Raw genomic sequence first — 12,301 nt, forward strand, 5'->3', positions numbered from 1 at the left:
TCATACTTTATCCATTTTATAGATACTTTGATTTAAGTATATGAAATCCTTGATGTGTTATGGGCTCAAAAATAAATTCTGGTAGGCTTTTCTAGGGAGCACTTGGTTTAAAACAATATTTCTGCTACAAAAGTTCATTTCATTGTGATACTGATTAATTGTGCATGAATTGAAGCAATGATGAATTCCAAGAAATAACTAAGATTCTCCTGTAATTTCCTTGATTAATTATTCTTTCCACAGTGTACTGGCTTTTAAAAAAGGCCTGCTCTCCAATTTTGAAACTTTCTGAAACATTGTGGGAAGTGTTAGTTACGGGTTAGTAGTTAGTTAGAGGAAAAGCAATAAAGTCAAACTTTTAATCTTCAGCTAGTGAATATTTTTGTTGGACAAAATCCCTTCTGATTGGCAACTGAGGTTCCAAACCAGTTATTTCCCCTACTAATTTATTTTTCTCTACAGAAAGGAACATGCATTTTTTTGGCTTTTCTTCAAAAATGTTACTTTCTTCCTAGAATGATAACCGAGCAGACATTTGAGGTGTTGGAAAGAGGATTGTTATATTGAAATGTTTCTCTTGTTTTAGCAAGCTTTGATCAAGAAAAAAGATGAGCAGTGTAAAAGCCACGAAGAGGCTGAGTGTAAGCTCAATATGCAGATCACAGCACTGAATGAAAATCTAGGGACAGTGAAGAAAGAGTGGCAAAGCAGCCAAAGAAGGGCTAGTGAACTAGAAAAACAAATAGATGATCTGCGCGGAGAAATTGCAGTTCTCGAAGCCACTGTCCAAAACAATCAGGATGAGAGAAGAGTATTGCTGGAAAGGTAAGTTGCTAAATATGTTTTCAAGTGGTTTATTTTAAATTAGGAAAGACATTCTTTCCATTGTTTATTATAAGTTGAACTTTGTGTAATTTGGGCTAAATCAGATTTTTTTCCACTTTAAAAAAAAATCCTATGGGTTCCTATTACGCTAAGCAAAACAGTAATAGCTAAATAACAGCTAAAATTCATAATCCTAGATTCAGCTTGATGATTGCATGAAATTCTAAACTTTCTATATTGCATTTATGACTTTTATCTATTGATGTAATTATATTTGTTACAAAATTCTGCTTGACTTTGAATAGCAAAATACTAACATACTCTTTGAAAATCTTAACGGTCTCTCTTGTTAATCAAAATGCATTTGTGTTTTGGTTGGAGCCAAGTTGAAACAGTTTTCCATAGAACAGTGATAATAAAAGGATATTATGAATGTCAAGAATAATAGTACAGAAATTGATGGTTTAAACTGACAGGCTGCTAATATACTATAGCAGTGATGGTGAACCTTTTTGGCACCGAGTGCCCAAACTGGAACATGCATGCAGAAACTGCAGCCCCGGAAACCCGAAGACCAGTTGGCTAGTGTGCATGTGCGCGCTGGCCACTTGGTCTTCGGGTTTCTAGCATGCACATGCACATGCACTGGAAACCAATGCTGGAGCGCCAGCCAGCCTTCACGTTTCTGGGGCTCCAGCGAAGATCAGCTGGACAGAGTGCATGCACGCACCAGAAACCAGAAGATCAGCTGGACAGCATGCATGCATGCTTCAGAAACCAGAAGAGCAGTTGGTGACGGCGCGCGTGCCAACAGAGAGGGCTCTGCGTGCCACCTCTGGCACTTGTGCCATAGATTCGCTATCACGGTACTATAGTATTCCTTCAACTTGCAAAATATTTAGACTAATGAAAGTTGTGGTGCAGAGGTTAAAATGCAGTATTGCATGCTAACTCTGCCCAGAGCCAGGAGTTCTATCCTGATGGGCTCAAGGTTGACACATCCTTCTGAGGTCAGTAAAATGAGGACCCAGATGTTGGGGGCAATATGCTGACATTTTTAAATCGCTCAGAGAGTGCTGTAAAGCACTATGGAGTGGTATATGTATAAGTGCTGTTGCTATTTCTTATTAATAGAAAGGATATCAAGTGATTTGCTTGTTTACTGCATTCCACCCCTGCATTTGTTTCATCATAAAGAGAATAGATGATAGATACCTGAGACCGGGTTGAAATATTTCTTCTCTGTGGAAATTTCTGCATTTTTTGCTGCAGTCAACCATTTTTGTATGATTACAATTAACAAATGGGACAGTGCTCTTAGAACAGCTCAATGCTATTTATTTATTCACGATATAATTATCAGGATGATATTATTATTCCCAGTTTATGAATACGCTTCCCCCTCCTTTAGTGTTTAAAAGATTATTCACTTATTTACTATCCTCTTCACAGGTGCCTTAAAAGTGAAGGAGAAATTGAAAAGCTTCAAAGCAAAGTCATGGATGCACGAAGAAAACTGGATGATACAACTGCAGCCATGCAGGAACTGGGGAGAGAGAACCAGTCATTGCAGGTATTTCATTTTATGCTGAAAGGTAGTAATTGGTAATTTCATGTTAGTATTATTATTCATATTACATAGATAAGTAAGTAAGCAACGTACCTGAACAAGATACGATGATCTGGTTGGGTTGGCTTCTACTGGTCTAACAATCACTTGGATATAGAATGCTCTGAGTATATGGAGTGGCAGGGGGAAAGAGGAAATGATTTTCAAGTTTAACAGCCTGAATTTTGATTACATAGTTTTTATATAATTTAAAGTTTTGTTTTTTATATTTACATGATATCTATTTCTTAAATTTTTGCATAGATTAAACATACGCAAGCATTAAATAGGAAATGGGCTGAAGACAATGAAGTTCAGAATTGCATGGCTTGTGGAAAAGGTTTTTCTGTAACAATAAGAAGGGTATGTATGCATGGGGATATATCATGAAGCTTATTTTCATGAAATGAAATGTGTTAATAAAGTTAAATTAAGAAATAATCTCATATATCCTATTTCTTTGATAGCATGGGACAAATTTATTTAAAATACTGTATACATTTTCTTTTGGACACAGTGACATGAGAGGTTTGTTAACAATGTCACGTTTTCATTTGTTTTCATTTAAACTTGATGACAGCACCTGCTTAGCCTGGATAGTGATATATTTCTCTCTTGTTAATATCAAGTGCATGTAATGGATGATTGTGATCATCCATTGAATGGGAAATCATCCCATGAATGGGAAATGGATGATTGTGATCTTGGAAATATTGAACATTTTATGAAAATACAAAAGTATTTCATATGTATTCTAACAAAATTAGCATAAGATTTTTTTCAGAAACTTTTGCTACTTCCAATGCTGCATAGGAAAGATAAAATATTTCTTATTATTGTCTGGTTAAACTTTAAATATAGGACTGTTGCTTGCTTGCTTTTGAACTATATCTGTGTATATAGATAACTTACGCAGTCCAGTGTCATCCTAACGAAGAAATACATTTTAGTAGAAAACCTGGAATATACTGACTGTTATGTTTTAAATTTATCCCATGCAATACAGTAACTTCTCTTTTTTTGACTAATTAGGTTAGTGACCATTCTCAAATACAATAGTAATAAATGGTAATAAACAATCATTTTCTGAGCAATGTGTGCATTTATGATCGAATTTTGTATGCCTGATAGCAAAACCCTTGGTGTAAAACTGATTTAAGATCTGGTCAGTTTCAGGCAGTAGTGGTGGGAGGGTTCTAATCGACTAATTAAGTTTACAGAACTATCACTTGCACTTTTAGGGAATTGCTGCACTGCTGGAAAAAAAGCAGTTTAGGAAGAGGTAGTTTGTTTAAGCAATCTCTTCACCTTGCAAGGGGGTAAAAAAAAAAGGCAGAGGACAAATCTGAATGACACAGTAGCAATCAGTGATCTTCATAGCAGCTCTTTTGCTCTCTCACATGTTTCCTTAGCAACCATTTTGCTTAATTGTCAAGTCATTGGAGTGGAATATGGTCGCTGAATGAGGAGACATGTACTTCTAAAAATAGTATACATACTTGGTTATTTAAGATGCTACATTAGTAATTCAGTGTTTTAAAATATTGTAGATTGGGTTGTGCAATATCAAATCATGGTTAGCAAGTTTAGACATGCATGCTCACCTTTACTTTCCTTGCAAACTATATTCAATTATTATTTATCCTAAACCAAAGCTAATTGTTGCATCAAAAATATCCATGTATGGTTTTATGTTTGATGTTTAGTCATGATTTGAAAAGCAAGCATTCAAGCCTTAATGTGATGTGATTTAACTAATTTTGGCTTAATGTATTTTTTGAATATAGCCATTGAGGCTTAACAAAGCATGGCTTATGTCTTAGTTTAGGAATAGAGACTCTTTGATAGTGTGATTGGCAGGATATAAATTTAATAAATAATAATACTAGCTTGTATTTTAGCAATGATGAAGTTTATATATGCCACATGTTCATAACTTTTCTTTTTTTGTTTTTCAGCACCACTGCAGACAGTGTGGAAATATTTTCTGTGCTGAGTGTTCCTCAAAGAATGCCTTAACTCCTTCTTCTAAGAAACCTGTTCGTGTCTGTGATACTTGTTTCAATGATCTACAAGGATAATTACTCACAACTCTTCCATGTTATGCTAGAGTAAAATTTCTGTTATGCACTTCGTACAATACTCAGACTACTATTTTGGGTGGGCACCGATTGTAACAATTGGCAAAATTATAGTATAGTGTTTAACTGCTAAAGTCAAACAATTGTACTTCTTGTGAAGTTGAAATTATCTGTGACTTATTTGGTTTTGGTCAGAGAGCTTCTGTGTCAAGTTTATAAGTCTCCAATGACTTGTAAATAAAATTAAAATAGAGGAGTTATAATGTATTTTTTTATCCTAATTTGTTGGTTCAGAAACAACCCCTTTAAACAGTTTTGCAGGGATTTTGTGTTTCAATTATTGCTGCATAAGTATAACTTAACGATTGTTCAGAAATGTATAAGGTATTAACAGCCTCAAACAAGCAGCTTTCCGTGTCTATTGTTTTTTCCTCTTTTTTCTTAATTTTTCATTGTGAGTTCCTTTTTATGATTATGTCTAGTTAGTGGAAACTGCCTTGAACTCTCAAGATTGTCAAGCTGTTTTTCTATAGTATCACTGTACAATATACGTCACAGAAAATGAAAAGCAATCCCAATACTATAGTGTAGATCTGATATTTCTTCTCTAAGAATATGCTGCATCCTGTTGAAAATAGTTGGGCTACATCATCTTTGATATGCAAATTCCTATGCTCCTTTACATTTTTTGTACTATTTAAATATGTTTGCACTGTTCTGTCTTATTCACAAGAAATATTGCCTGGAAGATCCAAGCATAGCAAATTCTGGTACTGAAAGATACATAGTTATGATAATTATTAATTATTTTACAATTTCAATGAAAAGAATTGCAGGGGAACATTCAGGGTGCATGTTCCCATTTTAATTATTACTATAAATCTTTGTCCTCCTTAAAATTTGGAATGAAACTCGGCACTGCTGAAGATTGAAGAGAAACCTAAATTCTCAGTAGTTTCTCTTGTTTTCCCTAATCATGGAGCTTATTAAAAAGTAATGTCATATTTTATTCATCTGAAAGTTAGGTAAAATTACCGTTTTTAAACTAATAGGTGGATAACAATGTTTGTTTCAGTTGAAATTGGGATATACATACACTACTATGCACACTGTGGTGTTATAAAATAATGCACTGGTAAAATCTAGTTTAGTAAAATATATATAAGGTAATATTTAAAATCAACTTTTCTTTGGATTTGTAACCTGTTTGCATGGGAGATGAGTGTAGCTGTAGACATAGAAATGAATATGGAAGTAGGAAAAAAAGTAACACAAGTACTTTAATAAAGATATATTAACAGAGAGGGCTTTCCATGTAGAATATTCTAGTTCTACTACTTGTATCTCCAAATCATAAATTCACAGGTACCGGTACTAGGGTTTACACACCATTTTTTCTTGTCTGAAATCCTGGAGAAAAAATAGTTGTGAACTATACAATTTTGTATCAATAGATTATGAATCGGCATGAGGTAAAAATGTCCAAATGGTCAAATATGAATATAACGTACAGAGGTCAAATTTTCTATATCAGCTATTCATACAGTCTACAACAGAGATACAATTCAGATACTATCCACCTGTTTTATTCACTATCACTTTAATCTAATTTGGAAAAAGATAAAATATGAAGTATTCATGCTAGGAACTGAATTTATTGGGGCTATCTTCTGATTTAGCTTAGTTGATTAATTATATATGGAACTCTTCATCTCATAAATTAACATATAAAGAAACTGATTCACAGGGGGGAAGTAATATTTTTTTAAGATGATGCTTGTATGTGTTATAGCAGGTGTCATTTTGGAAATGGCTTCCTATGTATAAAATAAGGAGGAATTCTTTTCCAAGGTTGTATCTGTTATTTGCATTTTTTCTAAGTATTTTAAAAAGGATATTAAAAACAAGCAAACTATCTGCTCCTCATTTAAATGGGGATTTGCTTTCATTGCAGTCTCTAGACGTTTTACACACATTCACACGCACATGGATAAAAGTTCAGCTTGTCCAGAGAAAGAAAATGAGGTTGATCTGATAGTTTAAACATTGAAAACTCAGGAAGAGCAAGGTATAGCATTGTCACTTGCACTATGCACTTTTTAGTGTAACCAGCACTATATGCAAGAGAAGGAACAAATGTTTGCAAGAAGTGATGCAGTAATTGGTCTACAAAATTGTACATTCTTAATTAAGTGCTCATTCAATTCCCTAGTAATTTCATATGGTGTTTAGTTCATAATTTTTATGTACTCCAGAGGTACATAATTTAGTATACATAGTGTATACTAAAGTGGTTTGCATATTCTTTAGCAGCACTGCTTGATTTTAAGAATAGAAAAAGTGGACTTGGCAATTTTGCACATTTCATGTTCTCAGTGGCTTTCATTGTTCCTATATAAACATTTGTTTTCGTATTAAATTACATTAAAATTTATTTAGGTGATCTATTTCCAGGTCATAGCAATAAACAGAAAAGGAAGTTCCCTACTTAAGAACAGAAAAGTTAGTATTTGTATTGTTTCTTTAAAACTTAGATGTGGTTTATTTTAAGTTCCATTTAAGAGTTAAACAATGAATAAATCTGTCCATATTTAACATTAACTGCTCGCCTCAGTATATAATCATTTGATAGCAGGCCCACAGGAAAATAGTCATGAGAAAAATAGTTTGTCTGGTAGGCAACACCATTCAGCAGAGATTTGTTTTTCTCCTGTGATCTCTTTAAAACCCATATGAATAAAGTTTGTTATTGGCGTTCTGAATTTATAAATTTCAAATACAGTATATGTTGTTGATTAGTGTGGCAGATTTGAATAGCTTTCATGCCACCTACATTGTACTATGTGGTTAAATCCAAACTCTTTGCACCAAAGAGAAAGAAAAAATATTGTTACATCAGGTTAATAAACAAAGAAACATTTTGTAATAGAAATCTATCCAAAATGCTGCTTGTATAGGATTTATCACTTTTGTAATAAAATTATTTTAAAAACACACACAAAAAGCCCAATCTAAGAATGCCACTATGTAAGATTTCATTTTAACTACCTCTTGATAAAACACTCAACTTGAGCCCATTTTAAAATGGTTCCCTCACTATGATGTTAGGTTTGATTTGTGGTTACTGCCAAATTTTAAAACATTTTGATTCACCAAAAATGTAATATTTCAGTATGTGTGCTTATGTAACTTACAGTTATTATAAATCTATACTCTTTGAGTTCCTTTAATTCTACAAACCTGTAAGTGTTGGAGAAAAATTAAATTATACAACTGTTCCTATTTGTGTTTGATCTATATCAGCTGTATGTGTCACATTGGCTGCTCTTAATATTTACATGTCATTAAGTTAGCCTCTATTTACAGTGCTCATGACAAGAAATTGACAAATGCTATTATGCTATAATGGAAGTGTGCCACAAATTGTATTGTCCTATTGGCCTCTTTTTAACTATTGGTTTATTCTGCTCGCAGATGTGAATATTGTGCATAATGTTTATTGGGGTGGGGTCTGTATATTGTATAAATTAGACTTGAAGAATTTCTGTGCTTATCTTAAATTTACACATATATTAAGGTAGCTTTATCTACATAAGATTGCACTTCTTTTTCAAGTGGATCCTTACATTCACATTATCTTTAGATAGTCTTGCATGGCAATTTTTATCAGGTGGATTCTCTTAAGTCCTTCTTTGAGTGGTGTGTTTATGACTTGTAGTCATGTAGTCGTGCCTTATAATGTTAAAGAGTTTAGTTCAGTATACACTGTAATTCCTAAACTCTGCATTTGGAAAGTGATGGAAGCTGAGTAGTGAGAAAAATGACACCACAATCACTAATTCTGTATGAAACCCATGGGTGGATACTTATGGAAATATTACTTTTGTATTCTATTATTGGGCTGAAAATAAAATTAGAAATTTCTAATAGACCATTTGCAATTACTGTTTTGGTACACTTTTCCTGGTATGGAAAGCTATCTGCTGTATATGTCAAACCTATTTATCTGCAATTCACATATTAGTGGAATGCTTCAACTATTTCATATTTTGGCTGTGGCAAGATTGAATTTACTGCTTTATTCCGTATTAGGAAATTGCTGTTTTAAGTGATTATCATTTTCACTGAGTTCTTTGGGTTTAATAGTTTGTATAAAAAATTCAATCTGTGTATTACTAAAACTCTTGTGTCTTGTAGTCTTTATAACTGGATGCAACAATGCATTACAGGGCAACAATTTTTGAACCAAGATACCTCAAACTTATTTGAGGCAACTTATTTATTTATTGTTATTTTATCAAATTTATTTGCTGTCCATCTTGCAGTTCAGATGACTTACAGAAGCATTCAAAGCCTGGGATCCATGACTTCTCTGGGATTAAAATTTGGCAAATTTATGGTCACTTCAGTGCTGCTTGGAGTTTCAGAACATCAGTTCTGCCCTAGCTTTCTGCAGGTCATGTAGACCAGTCCCATCATCAGCTGCCAAAGAGCAGTCAGATGCACTCAAGCTGGCAGGAAATTGGAAGTCGCTTTCTCATCCACTCTTTTTTCCTTTGGTCTTTTGTTTCAGTAAGGAAATACCTCTGAAACAATGATCCAAAAGGTTATGTGTTATCTAGTATTGCTATAAAAGTCTGTAGAACCAATATCCTTAATGGCTGTGTTTTATGAACTAGAGAGCCAATAAGGGAAGTTAATTAGTTCGGAGTCTTGTTGTTCAAATCATATGAAAGTATTTTTAGTAGCAGTTTCACCAAAACATCTCAATTTTTTGACTAGCATCCCATAGCATCCTTTATTAATTGCTAAGGGGCATGAATGGACACAATGAGTGATACATTATATTCTAAAAAAATAAAAAGACCTCTCATAATGGAAGATTTATAATGGATTTTGCATGTTTTGCAAATTACTTTTGCAAGTAATAGTATGTGTGCTATATTGCTAGTCAACCTTAAAAACAGCCATGCTCCTCTCTTAACAACTTTTTGGACATACTGTATTTGTGTAGCTTTTCATTCTGTCTGAAATGATGGGTGGTTTGAATACCAAAGTGATTTCCCATTGTCTTCATCCAAGATTTTCTCTCCCCCCCCCACTTTTCAGTCTCCCCTAAATGTTGGTATTTCCCAATGGCCTTTCATCCAAAAGAACAGATTGATTGGATCTTGCTTAGCTTCTCAAAATGAGCCAAAGTTACTTAGGTGCTACCAAGTACATCACTTACTCATAAATAATATCTGATGAACTCTTTAATAACAACATTTTAATTTATAAATCAAAAGTCATTGATTTATATAAGATTATATAAGCCACTATATATAAGGTTATTTCTACCTGTGGCTTTGAGAAATTCCAGTTAACTTGGTTGTCAAATATCTGTCAGGTTCTTTTTACTCATGGTAATATATTTGTTACTAAACACATAAATCATATTCTGTGCCATTTCTGTTCCATTTTCTGTTAGCATGGTTGCTTCAGAAGAACTTTGCAGCCATAAAACCCTGTTAATTCATTACAACAGAACACTTCTGTTTTACAGTCATCAATATGACAGATGAATTCTAGCAAATGAGCTGTTCTTCCAGTGTCTGATAACCAAGATACAAACATTTCAAAGCCTTATCATGAATCCATCTGCTAATAGTTTTATCCAAAAAAACCAAACCCTTTAAAAAAGCCCTCAGTTTCTCCTTTATGCCCAAGTATCTCTTTAGTGCAGAAAGGAAGAATCACTGCCTCTAGAGCGATATGAAATTTTTAAGATCTTTGTTCTGCTATTAAATATCTATCTTCTTGAGTTTTACTTGACACCCTTTTAGATCATTTCATTCTTTTTGGAATTTAAAAATCTCAAAAAGTAGAATCAAGGTTTTTCACCTAGATGAAAGTTCTACCAGCAAATCTCTGCTGGGTACCTTTTCTTCGTTGGCCAGTTTATCATAACAAATGATAAATATGATTAAATTAATCTCTACACCATATGGATTCTAACAATTTTTTTTTAGTTTTTGTAGTCAAATTGCATATTATAATTTTTTTTCTTTCTCACTAGTTCATCTGCTTTGTCTTCATCATTGTTATCTTCAGGTTTTTTTTTATTGTCACTGATTTTTAGGCAGATCATATGCACTTAGGGATGCCTTCTCTTTTTGACAAGCAGTATAATGCTATTGTAGTTAGTTTGATGAAAAATTAAGCGCGAAGGTAAGTTAAGAATGTTATTTTAATGGCACTTAATATTCTGATTTCCCCCCATTTATGTTTATTAATAAATGCAGATGAACTAAAGATCGTAGTAACATTGATGTTTGCATATGTTCATACGAGTTATCCCCTGAACTCTGTTCTAACTAAAAAAATACTCTCATTTCAGAAAGGTTTGAAAACATTTCAAAAATTTTCTTTAAATATTCAAAAATATTTAAAAAGTAAAAACATTACAAGTTACAGCTAAATTTCAGAGGATTCAGCAAGTGTATTGAAAAAGGAAGTTTTTGAAAGATTATTTCTTCTTATATAGTTGGTGATTGTTGTTTCCATCTGGGATATCCATGTTTTCTGAGAAAAAAAAGCAAACGTTTTAAATAATTTTTTACTATTTATTGAATTTGTATGCCACCTAACTTCAATGACTGGGTAGTTCACAAATAAAAACATCCAAAAGAGAAAAGAAAAGAGAACAAAAAAGCAGCAAGAATAACAAAAAACCAACAAAAACATTAGGTGGTATACCATAAAGGAGTTTATATGAATAGCAACTCCTTGAGTTGCACAGGAACCAAACAGGCAACTAGTACAGTTCATAAAGCAGAGGTGCTACATGGCACACTGAGACATTGTCTTCACTGCCCATGCCACTCTTCTCTGGCTCAATTGAAGCTTCTGAGTGATCTTTAATGGCAACCCCGCATGCAACATACAATAGTCAAGTCATGAGATATTCAGGGTATGATTATCTGACAGTCTTTCTGATCTAGGATGGCATAATTGATGTACCAGATGAAGCTGTGTAAAGGACATCCTGGTCATAGCAGCCACCTGCTCATTGAGATCCTCATGGGAAAGTGCAATCCCATGCAAGGTCAAAGATGAATAACTCAAGATCTGAGTGGCCCAAGTACTCAGAGCAAGTTGGTCTTTATAGGAGTGAATTCCTCCCCATCCAAACTGGCACAGACTCCAGTGGGACAGAACCTTAACAGCTTGGCCAGCCCAAGGTCAGGAGATATAATTACACATTATCCATGTATTGATGGTGGTACTGAACTTAGCAGTTTCATATGGATATTGAAAAAGGGGACAGAGTAAAACTGGCATCCTACAAAAGGGGGTCAAGAGTGATTTCTTCTCCCCCAAGCAATACTGATTGGAGCTGGCTCTAGAAAAAGGAGGAGAAATGATTTCACCATCCCTAGCTCAGGGACGCATGTCAGAATACCATGGTCAACAGTATCAAAAACCATTGAGAATTCAAGAAGCACACGGATAGATGAACTACTTCCACCCTTTCTCTGAATGTTATCTACAAGGACAACCCAAGCTGTCTCAATACTAAACCATGGCTCATACCTGACTACACTGGGTCTACATCAGGGGTGTCAAACTCAAGGTCCACAGCCTGGATCTGGCCCATGGGGTGCTTAGATCTGGTCTATGGGGGCACCCCTGAATATAGCAAAAGACTGGCCCGCGGTGCCTCTGCCAGCGAAAATGCAGCTTGGGAAGGCTGTGCAAGAGCCATGCGTGGCCCCCTGAGCTCTGTTTTCCCTGGCAGAGGGTT

At 34.3% G+C, this 12,301-nt stretch overlaps 2 protein-coding genes across 4 annotated transcripts in view; one reads left to right on the forward strand and one right to left on the reverse strand.

Moving 5' to 3' along the window:
- Positions 1-4,564, forward strand: part of EEA1 (early endosome antigen 1) — a 52,746-nt gene extending 48,182 nt beyond the window's left edge. For all 3 annotated transcript variants that reach the window (XM_060694629.2, XM_087874010.1, XM_087874012.1), the window contains exons 26-29: positions 587-825; positions 2,278-2,398; positions 2,699-2,797; positions 4,393-4,564. In XM_060694629.2, coding sequence (XP_060550612.1) covers positions 587-825; positions 2,278-2,398; positions 2,699-2,797; positions 4,393-4,515 — 582 coding nt within the window. In that variant the 3' untranslated portion in view covers positions 4,516-4,564. The remainder of the gene's footprint in view (positions 1-586; positions 826-2,277; positions 2,399-2,698; positions 2,798-4,392) is intronic.
- A 5,188-nt stretch (positions 4,565-9,752) lies between these two features.
- PLEKHG7 (pleckstrin homology and RhoGEF domain containing G7) overlaps positions 9,753-12,301 on the reverse strand; it is a 43,021-nt gene continuing 40,472 nt past the window's right edge. The window contains exon 17 of the mRNA XM_087874013.1: positions 9,753-11,079. Coding sequence (XP_087730139.1) covers positions 10,972-11,079 — 108 coding nt within the window. The 3' untranslated portion in view covers positions 9,753-10,971. The remainder of the gene's footprint in view (positions 11,080-12,301) is intronic.

Source organism: Pantherophis guttatus, chromosome 7 (assembly GCF_059756535.1).
Source record: "Pantherophis guttatus breed Tessera chromosome 7, ASM5975653v1, whole genome shotgun sequence".
Lineage (NCBI taxonomy): Eukaryota > Metazoa > Chordata > Lepidosauria > Squamata > Colubridae > Pantherophis > Pantherophis guttatus.